Consider the following 12,405-nt stretch of genomic DNA (forward strand, 5'->3'; position numbering starts at 1 on the left):
CTTTTACGAGCTCCCAGCTCAACTACACTACACACGTGATTTAATTTAACCCCTTTCACTCCAAACAGCCACTAACGGAAATGAAAAGTTGCTGAATTCCTCATCCGAAGAAGACTGCACAGAAATACCTCGAGGTGAGGAACTGGAGGAGCTGCAGTTCAAGCGTTTAATTACTTCATAGAACAACTTCATGTTATTGGTTGTTGGTAACAGCTGTAAGTATATGATTTATGTAATTGTACGGTGTTCCTGTCAGTTAGTATTGTGACTCATTACAGGGCCTCAACTGTCTCAATTATCAAGATCCAACAATGGCAGAATGAGTCATTTAATTATTAAGTATAATGTGATCCATCATTAACTGTCATTATTCATTAACTTATTATCACACAATGCATTTGACAGCACTGCCTCTTTCTTCACTCAAGTGTCCACGACATCAACCGCAGATTTGATGATACAACTATAAAGTCGATCATCTAAGGTGTTCTGGTACCAGGTGCCCAAATGAACCACCTCATGCTTGAACATAGTGTTTTTTTATGGCCAATCCATGACTAGCACACAAGTCCAATAACAAAACGCCGCTCAGGTTCAGATCAGGCCTCCCACTCATGCTCCTCCAGGTTTCTCCATTGTTGGCCATGTGAGCATTGAAGTCCCCCAGTAGAAATATGGAATCCTCTCTGGTGAAAACCTTTCCAGGGCACCACCCAGAGACTGAGCTGCTGTTGAGCTGCTGGTCAATGCACACACAACAGCCAGTGTTCAGAAGGTCAGCCACTCACCAGTGGATTTCACAACAAGCCTGTCTTCGCATTATATCCACTCTTTGCGCCAATCACAAGTCTCCCCTCATCTGTTCATCTATCCAGCAATACAGCACGGCATCAGTAAAAGGGTATCTGGTCCTAATGGAGAAAACGGCACTCACCACGGCAGTTTCTGGACTATCTCGCAGCAGTATTCTGGACTTTTGTTCCATGTTTGTTTCCTTGTTTGCTCCTGTGCGTCCATGAGAACAAACCACACACCTTCATGTAGGAGTATCTTAACCTGCAATAAATGAGCAGCATGGTCATCAGAGTGAGTAATTAATCTGATTCAGAATCCATTCGTTCCTGTTCTTACTGGATAACCTGTGGAGAGAGCACATCTATAGAATCAATACCTAAGGATTCATTCACTCATCATCACTGAGGTCACACAGTTGGTACTCACTAAACCAACACCTCCTTTATAGCCAGTCTTCCCCTCAGTGACTTGAAGTCATATAGTGGTGACCCTCGCATTCTCCAGGGAGAACTCCAACAAGGCAGTGCTCCGCCGGGGGCTTGTGACTGTCCCCAAACCAGCCAGGCACCTATCATCCTGAGCAATAAAGGAACCTTTGCATACTGAAATTAATCATTTGTCATAACAAAAATTTCTATCTGCCATCTATGAGACACGAACTCCATAAGTCTATGGTTAGAATTGGGGTTGCTCCTTTATTCTCAATAGAATCAAAGTGAAAGTGAGTGTGAAGAAATAACTTTATAATGGTAACTTCACAGTCACATGAGCTGAAGTGCAGTAGCTGTTTTGGAAAACAAGTGTAATTTTGCTAATGTTCCTTTCATTAAATACAAATGAAGTTGCTTTGAAAAATGACTGAAAATGACTTCCGTTTATCTATAAAGATGATACATATCACAGCAGGATTACAATTGATAAAGAGGATGTGATCCAGTTTTATTTCATTCAACCACATTTGTTTTTATTAAATGGATGTTTGAAAATAGGTTGAAATCTCAGTTTTCTCCAGTTCAACTTTTCCACATTACATAAGTGAAACCAGAGAGCCATCTGCTGATCAAACTGAAGTCTCCCTGCAACAAACATCTGTGATGTTTGTGATGTCTGTGATTTTACTGTACAGGTTAACTACAGCTTGTGTCTCCTGTTCCGGTTATATGCAAAACAAGTTTAAAAAACCCGTTGCTCATCGGTCTTCATCATGTCTGCATGATGTCTGCATGATGTCTCTGTGAATAGCTTTATGTTTGTAGGGTTAGTAAAATTAGAGCAGCACCATCTGGAGGGCAACGCTGTGCAGGTTCCTTATGTGCGACTGTTAATGTTTATTGGCAAACTGGTTACTTTCTTTTAATTATAAAAAAAATGTTTTCAATTATGATAATTTAGTGGTTATATCTGTCAGAAAACAGATAGAACTACTGAAACTATGTATTTATCCTAACACATTGTACTAAATTACCAGTTAAACAGTTACGCATGTACAATCTGTCCAACACATTATGATACTTAAGTCTGGTCAGAGTCGCACGGGTCCAATTTTGTAAATCCTCACCCACAGAGCTTGGCTGAGGCAGCTCCCATTTGTTGTTGATCTACTACAAAGTGACGCAAAGATGCGGTAATCATGTGTTCACATATCCAAAATCAGTCAGCTCTGAAATGATGATGAATCGAGTGGTAAGAGGTTGTGTTATTCCCAATAAAAAAAATCTTGGCAGCTAATTAGACTCATTTTGTGCCTTCATTTTATCGATCACGTGTCTATTTAAACTGCCACCTGTGTGCGTTCAGTTCATTTTTATCCGTACCCATGAATTAATGCAAATATATTTTCTACCTGTTACACATAGCCTTGCAGGTATCTGACCCAGTGGAGGCCTCTGAGCTGTTGTGTTACTATTAGATTGTAGGCTGTAGCCCACTGAAAGGTGTTTCCAATATTTTTTCCACCACATAAATGATGGGAACATAATACTTGGAATAGATGATGAATTTGGACATGAGCTCTGTCTAGCTAGGTTTCCCAGGTAGCCAAAATGGTTTGGCTCTATAAAGGCCCAAATCCGGCAGGCCAGAAGAAATAACTCACCCCAAGCCTGACTCATTCAAACCTAGTTTGAATCAGCCCAAGTACCGGTCTGGGTCCGGCGGCTGATTGTGAACCGGCAGTGCCAGTATAGGGCTGCAGTCACCCCAGCAGAAATAATAGATCTAACCTACATGTATACTGGGCTAAGTCTGGTTGCCAAAACCTAATTCACACTGTCATCACTGGGCTAAAATCACCCCAACAACACTGTCAGCACTGGCCCATATGAACTGGCCCAATTACAGAGGCTGGCTTTGCCAGAATTGGCCCATATATAAGCCAGTTGCCAGCCTGCAAAAAGTAATGCCAGAGCTATCGCTACCCTAATATCTCTCTATGACTGACCTTGTACACTGCCAGAACCAGGAAATGTTTTATTAATAATACAAAACTACATATACTTTTAATATAAACAAGAAGGATCCTTCCCTTTACCAAAGCAATTGTTTGTTTGTTTGTTTGTTTGTCTTTGACACAGAGATAGGCTAACTGAGTGGAAGATTCTGAAATGTATCTCCTATAGACACTTGACAGTTTACACCGCTTGGTGGCTCTGTTTCTCTACTCTCTGACGTTATTTCTGTTCTGTTTCTAAAGCTGTGTGTTTTCGCATTTATGAAAGTGCCACATTTTTGCGCAATAAATAGCCGGAGCAGACGTTAATTGTAGAAATAGTAAAACAAAATGACGTGACAAGATTAAAGAAAGCAATAAAATAACAAATGTAATATACAAACAAACAAATACACATACAGTTCCATGGGCATGTTTACGATTTAGTGGATATTGTAGAAGAAACAGTTGCCATTATAGCAGCAGGGGGCGCTGTCGCATGTTCTCTGTACACCAAACGGCAGTGAAGAGAGCGTCAAGTTGGCTGGAGATTATGCTCCTTTAATGTTTACTTCGAAATAAAGGTCTACAAACAGCCACTGACATATTCAGAACATTTTCTAAATTGAGCTGTTGTCGGTATATACATAGAATATTGTTTTTGTAAAGCTTACGTGATTTGTTTTGGGCATTCTTTATTACTAGAAGACTGACTCCTCGGTAAAAGTTTTTATTTTGAAGGTCTGTACAGGATGTGGTTGACTTTGTTTAGAAAACTTGACGCCAGTGATCAAAGATGACAACGAAGGAGCGGTGAGGAGGAAGAAGAAAGGGAAGTTGCTAGCTGGCTAACAGTTTTACCAATCCTCCGGTTTTAGCGTTTCGATAATGGCGCCTTTAGACCTTGATAAGTACGTTGAAATAGCAAGACACTGCAAATACCTACCGGAAAATGATCTAAAGGTGAGTTTAAGCTGCTGGATTTAACCTAGGCCAATGTGCATTAATATCGGTTGGACCTAACGGCGTGACTATACGAAGTTTTTTCAACTAGCGTGGCTAGTAACTTATCTGCTAGTTATTACTCGGAGGTAGCAAAGGGTTACTGATTTTAAGCACATTTTTGCGACGTCGCCGATAATAGCGATCGTTAGCTAACCAACTAGAATGAAAATGTCAGGTTGGACAGGGAACTCAAAGAGGAAGCTGCAATGCTTAACCTAATGCTACAAGCTAACAGTTAGAGGTTTGTAATGGTGGGAACCACGGCGAAGCGAGCAGAAGCCTGTCATCAGCAGTCTGCATCAGGAGCTATACCCTTACTCACTACAGCTACTTACAGCATTATTACCATCAATGATAATACAGCAGTGTTTAGTGTTGAAACCAAACTCTAAATCTGTAATTCATCCTCCTTTCCAACCTCACCATGTCGGCTAACATCTCCTCTAATAGTCAGCAATGATGTATTGATTTTCTCTAATGCTTTACTGCGCAGTAAAGAACCAATATGAACTGCAGCTCAGTTTGATGGCTTCCTATTCCTCTAATTTTCTTTGTAAGGAAGTAAAGCACTGGGTTAGTGTAAACAGGTTTGCATTAGCTTTACCCTAACTAGCCCCTAACCCACTTTGTGAGTTTGCTAATTTAGCCCCTATTAAGAACTGTAATATGATATTCCTGTAACATAATGTGTAATGTGTGTGTGTGCATATATATATATATATAATCTCTGTAGCACTTTGCCAAGATGGTCTGATCATCTTTCCTGAACCTTTTTCTGTTTCTCCACAAAAGCACAAAGTATTTTTAATCTAGAGTATATCTCACTGTCATCTAGATTGTTTGTGTTTGTTTTTTTAAACCGATTGAAACTCTTTGATTTGTTTTTCTCCACTTCCTCTCTCATATTAGTCAGAGTAATACAGTTGACCAGTAAACTGGCAGAATCGTGCTGTCATGATGCTATGTTATAACAGGGTGTCTGACTAACCATTGTCATAATTCACTTTTTCAGAGATTATGTGATTATGTTTGTGATTTGCTGCTGGAAGAATCAAATGTTCAGCCAGTCTCGACTCCAGTTACTGTTTGTGGAGATATTCATGGTCAGGTAGGCTGAACTTATTTCTTCTTCTAACAATGCAGAGAATGATAAATTAACCAGATTTTTACCTTAGCTCCTTTCCTTAGATCCATCCTGGAGGCTGAGGATTACTCAGTCATTTTTATCTTATTGTTGAAAACTGTACACATGGCTGTTTGTGTGTATTTGCATGTATGAATGGACAACATGAATGTAAGAGACAGAGATTAGTTATGGTATCTATAAATTTCATAGCATAATTATTCATAGATAAATAAGTCACCCCACTCCTACTGTTGGCTTCAATACTTAATCATTTGTTATGCTATTAAAAAATGGATAACAGTCCATGTCAGATGTAAAATGACTTTGTTGAATTTTTATTACTTTGCTACCGTGACACTTTAGAACAACCACTGACTAATTTTTTTTTTTAAAAGACTGATTGAGATCTCTTTGATGTTCCTGTGTAGTTTTATGATCTTTGCGAGCTCTTCAGAACTGGAGGACAAGTTCCAGACACAAATTACATTTTCATGGTGAGTGAATAAGTTTTCTTTGTTACAGAATAAACAACAACAGAATTAAATACACTTGAGAACTGCAGAGACTGTTAGCCATGGCTTATTATCAGTCAATCAACAATTTTTTAGAAAAGAACAGTCCTTATAATGCAGTGAGATAAAAAAATAAATCATGTCTTACCTTTTGAAAAATGCCACTTCAGGCTTGTATTTTCCTCATTTACAGATATATTGTGATGTGTTATAGACTGTGTTATGGCTATCTTGGAATATATATATATGTGTGTGTGTGTGTGTGTGTGTGTGTATGTGTGTGTATGTATATATTATGAGTACATTTTATATATGGCAAATTGCAGAAACTGAAAATAGCAACAGTGTGACTTTAGCCCTAACCTTGAAACATCATAATAGTGTCACCGCACTCAGCTGCACTGTAATGGGCTGATTCAAGCAACCTCTTTTTTTTTCTTTTTTTTATAGAATATGTACTAGTCAGTCACACAGTTGGCTCACTACAGGCAGCTCACACACTTTACACTACAACAGCTAGTTACTTTAGCACAGAGGCTAACTAGTTAGTTCAGAGAGTGTGATATGCCGCTATTTGACCCACAGTGACTCACTCATAATTCTTCATTCTTCTCATGAACATTTCCATGAATCACAGTGTACACATGTTCCTAGTGTACATACAGACATTAATACATAGTATTTGTACACAGTGCTGTGCACCTCTCTCATGCATTGGCAGCTTCTCAAAGCTGCCACTGGCCTTTACCCACTACCTCTAAGAGAGTCAATAAATCTACACAGACACAGGGAATCACAAGTGGCATCACATACTATACAAACTCTGTTACAGTAGCATTGTATCATGAGTTAATCTGTGATTCCTTGTCTAATTCTCAACGCAAGGACACTGCATCAGATCTTGTATATTTTAGCACCTTTACTTGCAGTTATTGTTCATATATGAAGATGCACGGTGTCCGTTGGACAGTTGTGTTTTGAACAGTTACAGGAGGCTCTTTAATGTTTTGTGATGTCTGATGGTCTGTTGTCTTCTTCTCCTTCGTCCAGGGAGATTTTGTAGATAGAGGATATTATAGCCTGGAGACATTTACACACCTGCTGGCTTTAAAAGCAAAGTGGCCGGATCGTATCACACTTCTACGTGGAAACCATGAGAGTAGACAAATAACCCAAGTGTACGGCTTTTATGGTGAGTAACAAATTATTTTATGATTATGTTACTGTTACTGTTGATGTATCAAGATGTTTTCTGTTTCACAAACTCATCCAACCCCGTTGTCATGTGTGTATTCTGCTTATTTTCAGATGAGTGCCAAACAAAATATGGAAATGCAAATGCCTGGAGGTATTGCACAAAAGTGTTTGATATGCTGACTGTGGCAGCTGTAAGTTCATTCATGCTTCTATCACATTGGTCACATGATCACATTTGACTTTTGTATTGTTTTTAACACTTTTAACTTAACCTGAATCTTTGATCATTTATGTGTAAATAGCAATAGCAATGATTCTTAAATGACCTGATGTGTCATCCCATTAAATCCTCTGTGTTTATATTTTAGATTACTGACAACCATTCCCCAGTTCATGCAGGTGGTGCTTCATTTTCCAAACCTACACCTACTGGTTTCAGTTGATTTTAGTGAATCAACTCACAGAGTAAACTCAGCAGAGATAATGCACCATAATAAAACACACAGGTTTTCATTAAACCTACTTGATTTTGATTGTTTTAATCACTTTTTAATGGTGGAGTGATCTGTACCTGTTGGTGCGTTCACATGCTGAAGTGAAGGTCTAACGACAGAGGTTCATCTTTCTGCTGCCACTTCCCATTGTTTTCATTGTTTGGAAATTCAACATGGAGCACAGATAATTATTAGACATGAATGTCATTAAAACTTAATTCGACAGTTATATTCAATGGTCTATAAAGATTATTTTCTTGACAGTTTTAGCTACATGACAAGACATAAACGTACTGTTCCTTTATGTGGAGCTCAGACAGTCAGGCTGGAAGACCTGCATACTATTTTGTAAACACAAAGTAATTCAAACGGAAATAACTGCAGAGTAGTGATGCTTTCACAAGAGAATGTCAGAACACAGAATATGAGGCTGAGGAGATCAGACAGGATGATTTTCCACTGAACGAGTGTTGTAGAGTCTGTTTGAGTCAGAGTTTACAGAGGAAGGAAGCACAGTGACACAGAGAGCACAGAGCACCAGCCTTTGTCCAATCAGAAGTACTTGTAGGTGGGAGATCTGTCCTATCCACTCCAACACAGAACTACACAAATGTATAACTCCGCCCTGGAAAATAGAGCAAAAGATAATTTTGTGAGCAAAATCAGAATTACCATGGGTTGTAGATGTGGACGCTGGGACCTTGTGAGAACATAAACAATTCTGCAAAATATTACCAAATAATGTAACATATTTGTCTGTCACTAACAGACATGTATGCAGATGGTAGTTATTTGGGTAAAACCTGCAAAATCAGTAGAATGAAACAAATTGTGTTAATCTGAGACTGATGTACTATTTTGGAAGAAGAGTTGTGACTGCTATAGAGTCAAGCTTGTTCTTTTCAGACAGTAGCAGTGTGATAAGAGCTGCATGGCTGAAATAATTCTGTAGCTTTTATGTGTTTTGAGATAAAAGAAAAGAGTTAAAGTTGATTTGTATAGTTCAATATCTTACAAAAGCAGGTCAAAGTGACGGACCAGTAGAGAAAAGGGGTAGAGCATAAATAAAGACAGACAGCGTGCACACATGAACACCTGTACTAACACACACCCATATACACGTGCACAAAACCAGTTAATGTAAAACGAATGAAAAGCTAAATTAAGCAGTAACGTTTTAAGCTTATTTTCAAAATAAGAGTGTTGGTGAAACCTCAGTTCAGCAGCTAGGATGTTCTGTGTTCAGCTACATTAGAGCCTTATCAACACAACAGTCTATCATGGTAACGATGATGGTAGCAGAACTTGTACAGGTATGAACTAGAATTAGATTTGAAGTGATTATACAATGCCTGATAGTTAGCCAGCTGATAACATGGCTGTATTCTTAGTCATAGGTAATTTGACCAGTTGTTATTTGCAGGGGGAGCCTTTACTGCAGTCACTGATCTCCTTCAGTAATGTACAGTATGCAGTACACACAGTACACACTCACTTCAGGACAGTGTTTACCACCGTCGTAGTTGTTATACCACGTCAGTCATTTCTGGGATCAACTGAAGAAGCTGCTCGATGATGAGTTCAGTAAAAGGCAGGATCGTCAGTTAAGATCAAGTGACAAGTGGGAGAAGACAAATGTAAGGCTTCAGTTAACTTCAGCTGAGGTGCTCGTCAGATCATCAAACAGCGTCTGAAACCTCCGACCCCCACACCCTGTCAGGCTTTGTCCATCTGAAACCTACAGTGCGACAATGATTGGCCTGGGGTGTGGAGGTGAGAAAGTGTCAGATTTACTATGATGTTCTCTGATTTTCTAAAGTCATCTTCTCATCTCTGATGTCAGTTGATAGATGAGCAGGTCCTGTGTGTTCATGGTGGTCTTTCACCTGACATCAAGACTTTGGACCAGATCCGCACCATTGAACGCAACCAGGAGATTCCCCACAAGGGGGCCTTCTGTGATCTTGTGTGGTCAGACCCAGAGGATGTGGACACCTGGGCCATCAGTCCACGAGGTGCCGGCTGGCTGTTTGGCTCCAAAGTCACTAATGAGGTAAAACGTCTGAAAATAACACATGGAAAACAAAAACAATCAGCCATCACACTTGAACATATGAAAGTAATTCTCATATCTCTGATGTTTTAGTTTGTTCACATCAACAACCTGAAGCTCATCTGCCGCGCACATCAGCTGGTCCACGAAGGCTACAAGTTCATGTTCGATGAGAAGCTGGTGACCGTGTGGTCGGCGCCCAACTACTGCTACCGCTGCGGGAACATCGCGTCCATCATGGTCTTCAAGGACGTGAACAGACGAGAACCCAAGCTGTTCCGTGCCGTGCCCGACTCCGAGCGCGTTATACCTCCCCGAACGACCACACCCTACTTCCTCTAATGAGTCCCCTCCATTCTCTCTCTTCTCTCCACCTGAGAGAGCTCAACTCTCAGACGTACTTATATGCAACAGATTTTAAGAAGCATCCTGTTCAGGTGTCCAGCATCAGGCTACAGTCTGTCCCACGCCCACTTCGTTCTGTCAGAGAGGAAAAACTCCTCCTCCACCCCAACAACAAAATTCTACTTTTACATTTCTTGATATTTTAGATTTACATATTTTAGATTTACATGATAAGAAAATGTTTTGATGTTGTGTATCCCACTGAAGCAAATAAAACATTTAAACTAAGTGGTGCCAATAATACATGTTGAAATAAATATATTTCTTAAAATATGACTGTAGCAGCTTGATCTCATGCTTGTCTTCTCCTCTGTGTGATCAGTTCTTGAATTAGGACGTAGACTGTTGTTGTTAAGTCGTCCTCAGACGCACACTATATAAACAGCCGCTGAGCCCATCCCACAGCATCCCGCCTTAAATGCTGGTTTCATTTTTAAATGTAATTGTCTTTTTAATTTATTGTTTCTAAAGGGTCCTGTCTTATTGCAGATGCTGTGTAAATTTTATGGCAAACATCCACAAGTGTCCGTCTCAACATCATCTCGTCACTGTGTCTGTAGTCTGATGAATTGTTGATGCAACAGTGGCTTTTATAGAAACTATCATTTAAAATTGGAAATAAACTTTACAGTGCAGGTGCATTTTCTTGAAGAGCTCAGCTCCGTAGTTGCATTTGTAGCAGAGAATGTCTCTTTGATGTTCCTCATTTTTGTAATTTGAATAAAACATTATTCATTAAATCTTGTGAACAGTCCCTTGACTCTTGAGTTGGTTGGGTTTTTCACACAACCACAGCCTGACCTGTTTGACACTGAGCAGCTCCACTTGCTCATGGGCACCTCAGCGGAGGTAATGACTCAGAGGCAAGTTCAGTTTTATTACCAGCAAGACAGATTTATTAAATTCTTAATTAAAGTAATATCAACATTTTATTAAGCAACAATATCTTTATTTGACTAATTGAACAAGTGTGTTATTGAAAGGCTAAGACTCATGATCTTTTTACATTTAACAACATACACAGAAAAAACATTTAACAACAACACAGATAAAAAAAAGACATGATTGCCATGAGAATAAATGATTATAAGATTAACATTAGAGGAGCAACTTGATTTTTAAAATAACAAAGGCTGTTTTTAATAATCCAAAAAATGTCATGGATTTAAGGTGTAATGTTAAATTATTCCATTTAAAAGGAGCCTCAAAACAGAAAGCTTAAAAACACATCTGTGCAGACTGAAGATACAGAGAGACAAAGCTGGCCACTGTCTTCATTAATACATTGAGTTATGTGACTGTAAAAACTGTTTTTAAATTGGGTAATTAAAACATGCATTTATAAATGAATATGAACCAGTGAAATGTTTCACTGGCATTTAAAGAGCCTCTTACAAAGATGGGTGTGCAAGATAAACTGTAAATCCAACACAGGCAGCAGGAACTGGATGAACCAACACCCACTAAGAATGAAAATCAAAAAAGTGACTTAAATGTCTTATATAAACCTTTAGCAAGTTAAATACTATCTCTTGCTTTTATGAATAACAGAACAAAGGGAAATGACCAATATCAAAATAACTAAAAGGATAACAGAGTTAAAGGACTACATTATTGCTGCAAATTCCCCCACTTCGTTTGAAGGATGGGAAATCTTTCTGCTTAGAATTTATGAATGAATAAATGAATGAATTAATGAATTAATGAATGAATTAACAGTTAGTGCTAGGCTACTTATAAAACAGCACTAGAAGAGTTTGTTCTTTTTTTTTTTTTTTTTTTTTTTTTTTTTATGGACATAGTGGCTAAAAGTAGTTTTTTGGTGACCTTCGGTATAGTTATTATAATTCTCAACGGCCTTGCCCATCGTATTTATCTGATCTTTTAACTGTCCGAAATCCTGGTAGACCTCTGAGGTCAACAATTCAACTTTAGCTGGAAGTGCCCAGATCAAAATACAAACACTGGGGTGACCGAGCCTTTTCTGTTGCTGCCCCTAGGCTCTGGAATAAGCTCCCCACCGAGATCCGTCTTATTTCTGACCTGGGCCTCTTCAAATCTAGGCTAAAAACCCACCTATTTAGGATGGCCTTTAATACCCAGTAGTATGATAACACTTTTATTTTATCTTATCTTAATCGATTTTGTTGTATTTTATTGCTCTCATTGTTCTTTTATTATTTTTTAAATTGTTTTTCACTTATTTATCTCTTCACTTATTACCTGTTGTAAAGCACTTTGGTATGCCGAAAGGATTGTTGTAAAGGGCTGTATAAATAAAGTACATTTACATTTACATTTTCATTTACATTTATAATTATAATTATTATTATTATTAATAATAATAATTAATTTATTTAATTAAATTATTATGATGCTGATGATGATGA

The 12,405-nt window shown here is 38.5% G+C and overlaps 1 protein-coding gene across 1 annotated transcript; it reads left to right on the plus strand.

Moving 5' to 3' along the window:
- The first annotated feature begins 4,020 nt into the window (after positions 1 to 4,020).
- On the plus strand, positions 4,021 to 10,760 carry LOC111221153 (serine/threonine-protein phosphatase 6 catalytic subunit-like). The gene is made up of 7 exons (XM_022744498.1): positions 4,021 to 4,186; positions 5,241 to 5,336; positions 5,783 to 5,848; positions 6,917 to 7,058; positions 7,175 to 7,254; positions 9,401 to 9,610; positions 9,704 to 10,760. The coding sequence occupies exons 1-7, from the start codon at positions 4,112 to 4,114 to the stop codon at positions 9,950 to 9,952; spliced, it is 918 nt and encodes a 305-aa protein (XP_022600219.1). The 5' UTR covers positions 4,021 to 4,111; the 3' UTR covers positions 9,953 to 10,760.
- Positions 10,761 to 12,405: the final 1,645 nt, after the last annotated feature.

The sequence above is a fragment of the Seriola dumerili genome, unplaced genomic scaffold (genome assembly GCF_002260705.1).
Source record: "Seriola dumerili isolate Sdu_G_001 unplaced genomic scaffold, Sdu_1.0 BDQW01000081.1, whole genome shotgun sequence".
NCBI classification, from domain to species: domain Eukaryota; kingdom Metazoa; phylum Chordata; class Actinopteri; order Carangiformes; family Carangidae; genus Seriola; species Seriola dumerili.